Source organism: Ips typographus, linkage group LG11 (genome assembly GCF_016097725.1).
Source record: "Ips typographus isolate SLU linkage group LG11, UJ_Ityp_2.0, whole genome shotgun sequence".
Classification (NCBI taxonomy): Eukaryota; Metazoa; Arthropoda; class Insecta; order Coleoptera; family Curculionidae; genus Ips; species Ips typographus.
Window position 1 is genome coordinate 10072459 of NC_138432.1, and position 12948 is coordinate 10085406.

The 12948-nt window shown below is 37.9% G+C and overlaps 3 protein-coding genes across 8 annotated transcripts; 2 read left to right on the forward strand and 1 right to left on the reverse strand.

Moving 5' to 3' along the window:
* Window positions 1-97: 97 nt before the first annotated feature.
* On the reverse strand, window positions 98-4122 carry LOC145735079 (proton-coupled amino acid transporter-like protein pathetic). 3 transcript variants are annotated; one of them, XM_081988800.1, is made up of 7 exons: window positions 3947-4122; window positions 3570-3592; window positions 1921-2354; window positions 1744-1866; window positions 1421-1655; window positions 1179-1360; window positions 98-928 (listed from the first exon to the last, which is right to left on the reverse strand). In XM_081988800.1, exons 2-7 carry the CDS (start codon window positions 3576-3578, stop codon window positions 508-510), a joined length of 1404 nt encoding a protein of 467 aa, XP_081844926.1. In that variant the 5' UTR covers window positions 3579-3592; window positions 3947-4122; the 3' UTR covers window positions 98-507. The 3 variants fall into 3 exon arrangements, with proteins under 3 accessions (XP_081844926.1, XP_081844927.1, XP_081844925.1); XM_081988801.1 differs by lacking the exon at window positions 3570-3592 and having other exon boundaries at window positions 3947-4120; XM_081988799.1 differs by lacking the exons at window positions 3570-3592; window positions 3947-4122 and adding an exon at window positions 2675-3533.
* A 233-nt stretch (window positions 4123-4355) lies between these two features.
* On the forward strand, window positions 4356-6183 carry LOC145735082 (pre-mRNA-splicing factor RBM22). Of its 2 annotated transcripts, XM_081988805.1 has the most exons (7): window positions 4356-4443; window positions 4559-4630; window positions 4684-5001; window positions 5051-5195; window positions 5250-5466; window positions 5522-5694; window positions 5751-6183. In XM_081988805.1, the coding sequence occupies exons 2-7, from the start codon at window positions 4577-4579 to the stop codon at window positions 6134-6136; spliced, it is 1293 nt and encodes a 430-aa protein (XP_081844931.1). In that variant the 5' UTR covers window positions 4356-4443; window positions 4559-4576; the 3' UTR covers window positions 6137-6183. The 2 variants fall into 2 exon arrangements, with proteins under 2 accessions (XP_081844931.1, XP_081844929.1); XM_081988803.1 differs by having other exon boundaries at window positions 4406-4630.
* A 1478-nt stretch (window positions 6184-7661) lies between these two features.
* Window positions 7662-12948, forward strand: LOC145736120 (uncharacterized). Of its 3 annotated transcripts, none has more exons than XM_081990370.1 (7): window positions 7662-8400; window positions 9533-9652; window positions 9701-9847; window positions 10335-11980; window positions 12035-12203; window positions 12260-12412; window positions 12469-12948. In XM_081990370.1, exons 1-7 carry the CDS (start codon window positions 8331-8333, stop codon window positions 12621-12623), a joined length of 2460 nt encoding a protein of 819 aa, XP_081846496.1. In that variant the 5' UTR covers window positions 7662-8330; the 3' UTR covers window positions 12624-12948. The 3 variants fall into 3 exon arrangements, with proteins under 3 accessions (XP_081846496.1, XP_081846497.1, XP_081846498.1); XM_081990371.1 differs by having other exon boundaries at window positions 9719-9847; XM_081990372.1 differs by lacking the exons at window positions 9533-9652; window positions 9701-9847 and having other exon boundaries at window positions 7665-8400.

Genomic DNA, 12948 nt, shown 5'->3' on the forward strand with positions numbered 1-12948 from the left:
ACGTGACATCCTTGTTAATATACAATGAAGTATCACGTGGCATTTATCTATTTCTCAGTTACTGGTGTAGTGTACTTCTGATTAAAAATTAAATAAATTTAGTACAACATAAATATTTATTGCTACTATTATTATTTATAAAATATTTTGATATCTCTAACATTATTTGGTTAATAAATAAATACTGGCATAATGGCATGTTTTTCCTAGATTTACGGCTTAACGACTTTCTCATAAACGTATCATTTTGACTAGAAAGTATTAAACTATTAAAATACATAAATATTACCTTAAAAAAGTAGTACAGTTCCTAAGTTTTAAAGTTGCACATGACATTATTTGTGTGCCTTTAAAAAATACAGTTTTTGAATTGAATACAAAATTTACAAGACTTTAAATGGATATAGTAAGTATTGTCGATTAGTATTGTCCTAAATTTACCCACAAGAAACATTATATTATAATGATGATCTTTTATCACAGAGAAAATAAAGAAACTGAATAAAATTAGATGGTGCTACCGGGGTTTAAAATATTCAAAAAACTGATGTAAGAACCGATTAAGAAGCCTGAAAAGCCGACAGCAATAATCAGCACATCCTTCCACAACATCCAACTGCGACGACCCATTTTATCAGGCCAAAACGTAATGATTTCAATCAAAGGGGGGAAAATCAAAGCCAAGGCGCTGCTGCTAAATGCGCCCACAAACGAAATAACCGCCCCCAAATTTGGAATGGCCACGGCAAAAACAAAAGTAACGAAAACCAAAAGAGTACGCGTAATATACTCGGCATAGTGCCGGGACCGATCATCCGTAAAATGACGTTCAATCGACGGCCAAATAATGTTGAAGGGCACGTAGAACTGTAGACTGTAACTCAACAAAATGGCTACGGCCATCATCAATCTCACTGACTGGGCTAACCTAAAAGTTTACATTTGTATCCATTTTGTTTTAAATTAACGGGTGTTCAATAATTGTTATGGTCAGGTCACCTATGGATGTCAATTGTCACAAAACGCGGATGTCTTTGATAACGTTGCAAACAATTATTATATGACAGCTGTCATTTCGAACCATATACGAACTTATCAACGGCCCTACGTTCATGCTAGAACCACAGCCAACTACGACCATAACAATTATTGAACACCCGTTGTTATTAAGTACTTACAACTCGTCTGGAGGTAATAGTAGAGTGACGCTCCCTAAGACGGCCCTGTCACCATACTTTAAGTACCCGAAAAATCCCACTGCAGTGTACAGTACAGCCACTATGATCATACCGCGGTTCAAAACACCGTTCCAACCACCGAAATCTTGCGGATTCTTCATGTTATTCTCCAAAGGCAATACCTGTTAACACAGACACATACAGTACTAAGTTTTACTGTTGTGATAATACCACTTTCTTACCATTCCAATGCCCTCAAAAGCGTACACGGCAGTACCAAAATATAATGGTAACTGTCCCCAGCTGGAAAAGGCGTGGACACTGGATACTGGCGGCAAACCTTGTAGCATATAAAAAAATGTTATGATCAGGCCAGTGGACATTACTATGGAAGCAAACAGCGAGGCTGGTGTTAGGTATTTAAGGCTTTTGACCCAGTTAAGCAGTATCAATGGTACCAGCAGCATGATAAAATACCTAAAATTGTAATAAAAGTCAAGACTTGACACAGTACTGTTCGTAGTTTGTGATTGGTAGACTTAAGAGTAATATTAAAATGTCTTACCAATATACAGGTAAATCCATGAAGTAATGTTTGACCACTTCTTGTAAGTTGGCGGCGACAAACACAAAGTAAACACAGCAAAATCCCATTTGAGTCAGAAACAGGAATATATTGATAATACATCTGAAACATATTGTAATTGCATGATATTCCAAAAATTAACTCAACACTCATTACTTGGCAAATTTAGAGTGTTTTTGCAAAAATGCTGGACCAGTTTGGAAAGCAGTTTCCACCACTTCAGAAAAACTCAAAGATGGCGTTTGGGTTCGTCTACTCAACTCCCGCGAACACTCGACCAGCATATGCATACAATGGGTGCAAATCACACCCATCATCATGGTACCGAACAGCCCAATCACCCATCCAGCGTTTCGGAAGGCGTCCGGCATCGCCAGGATGCCAGTCCCGATATTGCCTTTCAACAGGTGCACCATAGTATCAAAATTACTTGTAGGATGCTCAATGTTTCGGTTACAAATCGGATCATCATCGGATACGGTATAGTCCATATCCACCATAGCATTGTTGCCAAGGTGTTCGGCTTCCAGGAGACGTTGTTTCTCCTCGCTTCTGGTTGGTTTTGGCATTTTTTGTACTGTCGGCACGTCCTGTTAAAAACAATAAATTTGAAGGTGGACAAACAATTTAGGTCACCTTATTTTTTTCTGTCTATCACATTTGAAATGCCTATAATAGATTAGTGTGTATTTGCAGGCTGTGATCTCATGCAGTGACCTCTGCATAACTTGGTAAGGATAAAATCCAGTTCGGACCGGCAAAAGAACATTTTACATGAAATGTCCCCATAAAGTGATAACGCGGTGACAACCGGCCAGTCTAGGCAAGTGGAAAATTTATAAACAGGGTTACACATTATTTTGTTTACTAATAATTTCCAAAAATGTAAACTAAAAACAAAAATACTTACGTAAGGGTCGTAAATCGTCCCGTAGGAAATAAGTTTGTTGGAGTTCATTTTAAATAAAAAAAAAAATATACACTTTCCACACGCAAAAAGAAAACACCCTCTTACACTTAGAGGGTCAGTGAAACACTTAACCAGTGAAAAGCCGTAATCCAGTATTTAATGACTTTGCACTATCCCCTCTACTTTTTGGAAGATTTTATACACTACAAACCTATTGGAGCGGTTTAACCCGCCTAACAAAGCCAAACACTACAAACTGTGCGTGGTGTAACTACCAAAATTATCATAAAAAATATCAATTTTGCAGCCATGAAACAAATCAAAAACTATATAAATATTTTTTGATTTGAAGGAATTTATTAATCACAATAATGGATCAGAGACCTTAAAGAGAACTATTGATGAGGAAACGGAAAATTTCCAATAATGACGATAAATCCGAAAAGTAAACACACAACAAAAATGTGTTTATTTGGGCCAGTTGATACAATACACCTAAGGATCAGTTTACTCATTAAGAAAGGGTGTTTGCCCTTATAGTTTAACGAGTGGAAATATACCAAAAAATGCGTTTAATTTTTTTTTGCAAGGTTAACAGATAAACATTTCACAACAAACAATATATAAGAAAATCAACAGTAATCTAAAGCAAAATAATAATGTTTATATTGAGTTTATTGCGTTCCATTGCTTAATATAAAGGTTATATTATCACTTCATACAATTGACTAATTTATCAGAATTCCTATTGGCAAAAACGCCCATTAATCGCGATACAGGGTTGGACTAAAATTTATAACCTATTGACGTAATGGTGAATGTAATGCACTAACTAAATAGTTAAATTTAACTAGGCAATTCATGCAAAGTTTTTAAAGCACACTAATCAACTTACATCAGACATGTTGTAGGAGAAACCTGTAAAAAAAATTAAATAAATTTTACAGAAATAACGGTGTTTGGCAAAATTTCAACAATAATATAGAATACGTCACTGCCTCAAACAAAATTAAATACGGTCCTGACCGAGAAAATCGATTTGCAAAACTACAAATTAAAATAATACATTTTATTTATCGACGTTGATTAATTTTTACTTGCCACAGCTTTTAAGCTTGCGTCTATCCGCGTTTTCCTTTTAAATAGAGCAAAAAAAAACTGTTTTTGTTTACTTAAGTGGATCATACAGCGGAAAATCGTGTAAACGTGTTTTCTCATCAAATACAGAATGTTTCCGGATGAATGTGTACTGAAATAGTTGCAAACACTTACCTGAACAGAATAATTTATGAAATTTCAACCTTTTCAATTGCTAAATAGTTAAATTTTACAAAAATTGGAGCACATATGCAACAACAAATGCATTATTGTAGATATACAAATCTAATCCACTCTACTCAAGTGAGTGGATGTCCTTGTCAGTTACGGCACCACTGTTAGTGCGACAGAAACCAACATATTCTGACCGTGTGAACTTTTCTGACAGATATCTGAGCAACACTGCGACCAACATATTTGGGTATTTATTCTTTAATTTCAAAGTATCCACTTTTTAAACAAACTCAGGTAACAATAGGAGTGAGTATTAATTCTTAAATTCTTAATAAATAAAGGAAAAATTAAAATAAAATTTAAAGTTGATTTGGCAATGGGGCTTGCACAGTTGGCTGTCAGCTGTCAGCCAATTGACACGTACTACTACTGTCGTTTATCAAAATTAGTGACAAATCCAATCCAATCAAAGGAAGGCATTAATGGAAGGGTTAATGGTATTTTTTATCGTTCTAACATTTTTTTATTGTTTATGCAAATATTTACTTGATTTCAAAAAAGCCAGGTACGCAAAACCACCTAAACACAAGTCTTATTTAGTGTAATTTCCAGAACTAGAAAGGTAACAACATGGCCACATCAAAAACCACCAACACCTACAACAGGCAGAACTGGGAGGATGCTGTAAGTTTGCAATTATCCCGTTTAAGTTCAAAATTGACTCGTTTTAATTGCAGGATTTCCCGATTCTTTGCCAGACTTGTTTGGGAGACAACCCTTACATAAGAATGACTAAAGAAAAGTATGGCAAAGAATGTAAGATCTGCTCCAGACCTTTCACAGTGTTCAGATGGTGCCCAGGGGCTCGTATGCGTTTCAAGAAAACCGAGGTCTGTCAGACGTGCAGTAAGCTGAAAAATGTGTGCCAAACATGTTTGCTGGACCTTGAGTATGGCCTGCCTATACAAGTTCGAGACGCTGCATTGAAACTCAAAGACAATTTACCTAAAAGTGATGTTAATAAGGAGTATTACATACAAAACATGGAGAGAGATGTAAGTTGTTATTGTAGTTTGAGTGCATTTACCTAAAGTGGAATTTTAGCTGGGTAATGCTGATGGTGGGACTCTTAACCCTAAACTGAGTGAACCAAATGATTTGTTAGTGCGTTTGGCCCGCACTGCGCCTTATTATAAGAGAAACAGGCCTCATGTGTGTTCATTTTGGGTTAAAGGAGAGTGCAGAAGAGGTTTGCAACACTTTTTATCAATCTTGAGTTGATTACTATAAAGAAAAATTCCAGGTGAAGAATGTCCCTACCGTCATGAAAAACCTACAGATCCAGAAGATCCACTGGCCGATCAAAACATCAAAGATCGTTACTATGGAGTTAATGACCCTGTAGCTGACAAGTTACTGAAGAGAGCAGCAGCAATGCCAACTTTGGAGACTCCTGAAGATAAAACTATCACCACTTTATATTTGGGCAATTTAGGCACTTTAACAGAAAGTGATTTGAGGTTGGATGACATAAACAAGCTTTTTGATGGTTGGTTAATTTTTAACTTGTTTCAGGGATCACTTTTATCAATACGGCGAAATTCGATCTGTCAGTTTGGTCCCTAAACAACAATGTGCTTTTGTACAATACACTACAAGGACGGCGGCCGAAACTGCAGCCGAAAAAACGTTCAACAAACTCATACTAGGTGGCAGAAGAATCACCGTTAAATGGGGACGGTCACAAGGTCAGTTTCAACTCCACTTTTTCCCTAACATTGTTACAGCTAAACGTTCGATTTAGGTCGCACAGGAACAGCGCAACAACAAACTGAAGAACTTTATCCGGCCGTGCCCGGTCTCCCGGGAGCCCTACCGGAGTTAAGCAACAACTTTTTCAATCTCGAACCGGGCCACATTCCGCTGCCAAGCATGCCACCCCCTCCCTCAATCATGGTACCTCCAATGTTTGGCCCTCCGCCACTACCGCCATTCTTTTTCAATCACGGTCCGCCACAGTTGCCGCCCTTTACGCCACCCGTTGTTAGCAGTGCCGCTTCCAGCACTGCCACCACGTCGTCTACAGCGCCGCCTGGTGTCACTGATGTTACAGCGCCACCTCCGAAAACAACAGTGCATTATCCCAGTCAGGATCCGAATAGAATGGGAGCCATTCAAAGGGAAACATAATTTTACTGTTTCAGTAAGAAAAATTGGTAATAAATGATTATTTCAAATCTTGGAGTAGTATTAATTAAGTTATTATTACCCAAATAGTCCACCTATGCAGTGTTTCATTATATCTTGATCAATATGTAATTTTTTTTTCTGAATATCTGACGCAGCTAAAACTCTGTTTTGCCCAAGTTTCAGGTTTGACAGGGAATTCTACAAACATGATTATTATCAATAAAGAAATCTTGACACATGGTGAATTCGCCTATGTTGTAATTTCTTCCAAGGCAGTGGTATGAGACCACCTAGTTAAGGATCGGTCTTTTACCTCCGGATAAATTTATTCTTGGGATAATTTTTATAGGAATGACAGAATTGGTGCTATTAAAAAACTTGAAATTCAAGAAAGTAATAACAAAAATCAATTGAAGGTTTTGGTCTTTGGGTGGTGTTTAAAGTAAAAAGGATTTCCGGTGCTTGTTTTTATGTGTACATTTTTATCAGTATCCGCCTGGAGATTGGTTTATCGGTCGTTTGCAGCCCTTTGGTTAAACCCATTATCATGTATTTGACAGATTTTACAACGCCGCTTACTTACACACACACAGCTGTCAATGTGTATGAGTGGGCGTTGCAACATTTTTTTAATTAATCCCCGATTAACCCTTTTGGGGCATTGAAACCGCAAAGTCTGTAATTTGATATTTCGATTTCCGGGTCTGTGTGTGTATACCCTTTGACTTGTTATTAATTTTAATTGAAAGCACGCGATTCTACATGGGGGGTGATTTTGATTGATTGTATATTAACTGATCGTTTTAGCGGAGAAAGCAACGGCGACAAAAAAGTCGTTGATTCAATCAAAGCTTCAGCGCTTACATAAACCAAGTCATTAGTAATGCAAATTTGGGCAAATTGGCGCGACGCTTGAAATTATAGTGTAAGAAATCCGAACGGCACAATCCGTATTAAATTCATGGAGAGATCGTTTTTGTTTGTGATATTGCGGTCATTTAGTTAAACAAAACGATGATTTATCGCGGTACGTTCACCTGTTCGTAATCGCGACAGCGAAAAAGAACGTCCGAACTGGTATGCGATCATGTTTTTCTGTCCGGCCAGTTTCTTTGCCCGATTTTGACATAGCGTGAGGGGAAATCTTTGCCGGTTATGAGCAAATATTCGTCTTTTGGAATGCCATTACGCAACCCCTTTTTAATAACCAATAATTATTTATTGTTAGGCAACCAGATGCAATCGAAACTCAATACTAGGGGAAACCCTTTTCCTTGTGACAGATGTTTTTTTTTATTGACCACCCCCGCATTTCAATCTATTAATTTCCAATTGTTTGTTGAAAGACCCTTTTATTTGTTTACAATCAGGTTAACTGCAATTTTCAAACTACAAAAGCCCATTTCTTTAGCTATACCAATTATCTAACAAAATTCATACCATGTGAGTCATAATAAGAAAGCAGATTTTCAGACACAAGAATAGAAAAATAGTCATTTTAACTGATTTTTTTCTTCTTCTCATAAGAAACGTACAACGTTGCCGTGTTGCAGCTTTTGTTTTAACTTTTAACAGTTTTTTTTGCATCAAATTGCAACAGAATAGCCCGCCTCTGAGATCGTGTAGCATGAAATTCCAATCTGCGGCTAGACCAGGCTCCAGGTAATCAGTCAATTAGACGAATATCGCCCGCAACAACAGATACAGTAATAAAATTACCTTTTTAACTTTTGCGGAGGTTTGGTGCCAAACCCATCACCCTGCGTATTATAGTGTTGTGCGTGTTAGACCTGCGAATAATTTGACGACAATAAAAACAACGTCTGACTGGCAACATCTTGGTGCCATAAGGTCCAGTCTTAAGAGTCTCAGTCCTTGTTTGACGGCCCTTTGACGTGCGGTTCGGACGGGTCTGCTGGTGGTGTTGTGCACCCTTAAGGGTCCGTCATTAAGTTGTAATCTTCTAGGATTTTTCGGGAAAAACGTTTGCCGCCTTCGCTAAAAACGACGACTTGAAATTATAAATACAGTCTGAGGCTGAAGAGTCAGAGACGCCGAAGTGGTCCTCGGACGCGGTCGTACCAAGTGATAATGACTGAAATTCCTAATTTGTTAATTGATTTTTAAGTAAAAGTGAAATTAAAAGCATTCTTAGTTGGGTAATCCGTTCAATAGTAGTGAACCACATTCAAAAATGATGAAGATGAGCCAGTTTTGGAGATACTGGATCCTTGTAGCAGTGCTGGACGTCTACGTTTTGGCTGGTAAGTTTTGTAATTTAATTTTGTCATACCCATCAAAACAATATAATTGATAAACTGAGACGCCTATGGATAGTTGCGTAAATTGAACTAATCGGTAACTATTTCATTATTGTGGTCCGAGATTTTAAATTAAAAGTTTCTTCTACTGAAATTCCATTGAAATAAGTCAAAGCACGTACACACTATTTTACTTCCTGCCTTTTGGTCAATACTTGTGCAATTATGTGCAAAAATGTTGTTTTTTGTGTTTTTCACACTGGTTATGAGAGAAAAGACTCCATTTACCACTTAGTGACAGTTAATCGGCGTATTATTGTATACCTTCTGCTGTCAAAATGTGCACAAAACTGTAAATTAGGTCATTTTTACTTCACTCACCCTAATATGAATATGACAGTTGTAGACAGAACCGCCATTGTTGTTGATCAAGCTGCCTGATTAGTTTATTATTTTCTTTACTTAATAGGTGGAAAAATTAAAGTTTAGTATACTTTAGTTTGATTCATAGAACCTCTGTACAGTGGGTAGCATGTGATTGGTCAAAATTAGCAGCTTTCAGCTTAACTATGTGGTCTGTCAAAAAATGTGCGTGACTTTTTTTTGCAACGATGCCAAATGTGTCTAAATACACAAAGTATAGAATTTCCGGTCCAGATGTGGTAATTTTGTTGACTCAGGTCAGTGAAAATCGGCTTAATGACTCTCTTTCTGGTAAATTTTTTACGATCTTAAGTGCCAGATGCCTGAAAGTCCCAATCGATATAGTAGTAGTGTTGTTGTCGCTTCAATAAAGAAAAACCTCTTTCAAACTTTACGACCTGATATGTGTACATAATCCAGAGAGATTCAAGTGGCTCACCAGATGACCCTGATTCCAATCTTTTTCACTTAAATTTCTCGTGTGAATTCCTTAGTTTTCTAGTACAATTCAAGAAGAAATCGAGCCCCCTCCCGTTTCAATTCAACCGACTGAAATATCTTTGTCGTAACAATACGACCAGAAATAATAAATTTGCTCGGTTAAATTGCACTTTAATGGCGTAACCGGTCCAAAGAATAATTATTTCCAAATTGTTGGCATTGAATGGCTTTAAAACAATGTTGAAAACTTTCTAATTCTTTTGATTTCTAGACAATTTAACCGTACAAGCGGACACCAACGGCCATATTGAATTAGACACTGTTGCCATTATTCCTACTTTACCCAAACAGGAAAAGACCACACAACAATCCACGGTTGTTAATAGTCACAGTGAGTAAATATAAGCACTGTGAACAAATAAACAACTTTCAATATAAGGCTTCGTTCGCACTTTAGCGGACCCAAACGTAAACTCGACCGAAAGGGCCTTAATTTCAAAATTAGACCGAGAGGTGTCATGGACAGATGCTAAAAGTGTCGACACAACTCCAGACTCTGTGACAAGCGACCAGTCTACTTTCAGAGGTAATGAAACTAAGAATTTATTGCTATTTTTACCAGCAGATACTGTGCACAGAGTCGGACTTAAATTCTGAACGTTGTTTTACTTTGTCTGTCAAATAGTTTGACGTAAAACACGTTTCAACGCCTTGTTACATTCTGTGACGTAGTTTTACCACGTGATGAATGACAGCAACTGTCACAACCCTAACTGTTTATATTTTAGAACTTTTTCTATATGTGATTGGTCAAAAATTTTTCTTGACCAATCACAAACAGAGTGTCTAACTGTTGCAGTGTTGCCAAATTAAAGTCTCGGATCATCATCTTGTATAAGCGCTAGTAATCTCTATAATCAAGGACTTACACATTAAAATCCTCGAAACACTTTTTACTACCTACGCATTTATTTTTAGAGCCATTAAGTTGAACAAATGTTTCGGCTCTACACACTTAAGTGCTCCCTAAACTATTTTTAAATCAGAAAAACCTAATTTTTGGTTACTTTCAGAATCGAACGTTGGCGGTTTGAACGTGGTGACTGAAATAAGCGTGAGGGAAACAAAAGACGGACAAACTATCAATCGTAAACCCACTGACGAGGAATTGCGCGCCATCAAAGACAGCTTGAGTCTAAAAGACAACGACGTGTTTCCTCAACAAAGTGAGGAAGTGGAAGATTTAAGCACTTACTTTAAAGCGGATTCTCCGGGTTACTCGTCTGACGATCCTGATCCTGAAGATCAGGACATTTTTGAGACCTGGAATGATGATGATGAGGATGGTGACAATGAAGATCCACATGATATGGAACAGATTTTGAAAGAAGAAGAACCCGCTCCTACTGATGAGTCGAACAAAGAGGGTATGCAGGAGAGTAAAGAAGGAACTGAAAGACCAGGTGATTACCGAAAGATTTATCACACCGAAAGAAAGAACTTTAAAAACGTTAAAGAAGTGAAGATTATGATAAGCGAAACTGAAGGTGACTTCTTCGACGATGACGATTTCTCTTCTGACAACAAGACTAAACCGGAAACTACTACTAAATCCGGACCTAACATTGACGAACATTTGAATGTGATTCAGCAAATGATTGGAGAACTTGGAGGCGGTGTGGTCAATACTACAACCAGCACAGAAATACCTACGACCACTGTAAAACTAGAGGAAACAACAACAGTGGAACTTTTAGCACCCAATGGGGTTAGCGTTCAGGACTTGAGCGAAGTAATCAACTTGGTTCCTAGTGAAGATCTGGTAGAAAGCAACAATACCATAGAAACTGCAACTGTATTACTTGTTAGTGAAGAACCTACGAGTACGATTGTGGTTCCTAATGATGAACTAAAAAAAGAAACAGAAAGTGTTGTGTTTAACGTAGTTACCACAACTTCCACTGTAGATGTAGAGGATTCTACTGTAACCACTTTGCCGCCTCCTACCACCACCAGCCAACAAGAAAGTGTTACAGTAGAATCAGTAACCACACCCACTTGGGCTGAAGACATTTTAAAGGAATACGAAATGGAATCACCAGATCCAGAACTCTATGGAGGATTTGACAGCTACATGACCACACCTTTCACCTATATGATGACTACTCCATACAGTTACTTCTCCAAGTTTTTGGAAGATATGGCGGCCATGAATGCCGCAGAGGCCACCTCTACAAGACGCAGCCTGTTAGACAAAATTACGTTTTATTCGACCAGCACCACGTCAACTACTCTACCACCAGAGCCTGAAACCACCACCAGTGTACCCACAACCACTGAACAAGTTATTACAACGACTGAGCTAGCAACAACGTCTTCTACGACCACAACAACACCATCTACCACTACAACAACAACAACTGTCACCCCAGTAGAAACCACAACTTTGACAAGTGATCATCAACAAGTGCAAATAGAGCTGACCGTGGACGATGTAATTAGTCCAGCCGATGTGGCATCAATGTTTAATGACCGTATCGATGAGTACACGTCCCTTGAGGAGGATGAGGCACAAAATGAAGTGGTGACCACACCAAAATCTATAAACTGGGATAATGCAACTATAGCAGGTGATATGGTGACGACCCCACCTGATCCAGTTCTGAAAGCAACTATTTTGAACAATACGGCAGAGTTTAGTGTTAAAATTGGTAACAAGGTAAGAATCTTCAAATGCAACTTATGGCCACCGTTAAGATGAGTGGTTTTACAGAACGGAAGTTACTACATTCCTGATACAGCTTACGTGACCCAACTAGGCAACGTTGTAAACATCACCTGGAAGGTCGGCGACTTACCTATTAATAGTTCAATAGTCTTATCTCTCATAGACTCGGGAAGTTCCTACTCTATTAAGGAAATTACCTCAAATCTGGTCTTTGGTAAGTAAACCATTCACCATTACATCTAGATGTTTTTACTTTTACAATTTTTTTAGGCAGTCAATTAATAACTCAACAACAAGCTGTTTCTCTCCAGCCTGGTTCGGAGCTACCGCAAACCAGAATGGCTCTACTTCAAGATGGAACGTTTGTCACATTTTCTAGTGTGGATTTCTTAAGGAAAAACCTGCCAGAATTGAGTAAAATTGGTGAGTGGGTGGTAACGTTCACTCAAATGTTACAACTAATCAATTAATAATTGTAGAGCGCAATCAGAAATTGTGGCACGTGGAGGTGGCCTCCATATGCTTGGCAACAGTGGTGATAATTGCAGTGGTCCTCTACGTCATCGCTTTGAGAACCAAAACGAAAATCACGCTGAGAGAAAAGGACGAAGTCCCTCAAGTGACGCATTGTTGATACAGAAAAAATGTCAGTGAGAGACCAAAGACTTGTCTAATTTTCCGTTTGATTTTTTTTTCTTATGCTAGTGCTTTTCACACTAATTTGTTAAGTTCTAAAGTGCAGTATTTGAGGAAAATAGTTTGTAATTTTGTTAAATATTGCACATGTAGACCCTTCACACATCTACACGCGTCTTTAATTATTTTCAATTAAAAGCCTAGTTGAGGCGCACGGAATTGTAAATAATAACCGGCTGTATATTATATATGAGATTTTGTACTTAAGAAGTATAATTATAGGTGCCATGATGATGATGATTAAAAGAATATGCTTGTGGTGA

Coding starts and splice junctions, on each gene's coding strand:
- LOC145735082 (XM_081988805.1), top strand. CDS start 4,577: ATGGCCACATCAAAAACCACCAACACCTACAACAGGCAGAACTGGGAG. Junction 4,631..4,683: donor GGCAGAACTGGGAGGATGCT/GTAAGTTTGCAA, acceptor TTTTAATTGCAG/GATTTCCCGATTCTTTGCCA. Junction 5,196..5,249: donor TAAAGGAGAGTGCAGAAGAG/GTTTGCAACACT, acceptor GAAAAATTCCAG/GTGAAGAATGTCCCTACCGT.
- LOC145735079 (XM_081988799.1), bottom strand. CDS start 2,722: ATGAACTCCAACAAACTTATTTCCTACGGGACGATTTACGACCCTTAC. Junction 2,355..2,674: donor GGACGATTTACGACCCTTAC/GTAAGTATTTTT, acceptor TGTTTTTAACAG/GACGTGCCGACAGTACAAAA. Junction 929..1,178: donor CTATTACCTCCAGACGAGTT/GTAAGTACTTAA, acceptor GTAAACTTTTAG/GTTAGCCCAGTCAGTGAGAT.
- LOC145736120 (XM_081990370.1), top strand. CDS start 8,331: ATGATGAAGATGAGCCAGTTTTGGAGATACTGGATCCTTGTAGCAGTG. Junction 9,653..9,700: donor CACGGTTGTTAATAGTCACA/GTGAGTAAATAT, acceptor TTTCAATATAAG/GCTTCGTTCGCACTTTAGCG. Junction 12,413..12,468: donor GCCAGAATTGAGTAAAATTG/GTGAGTGGGTGG, acceptor TAATAATTGTAG/AGCGCAATCAGAAATTGTGG.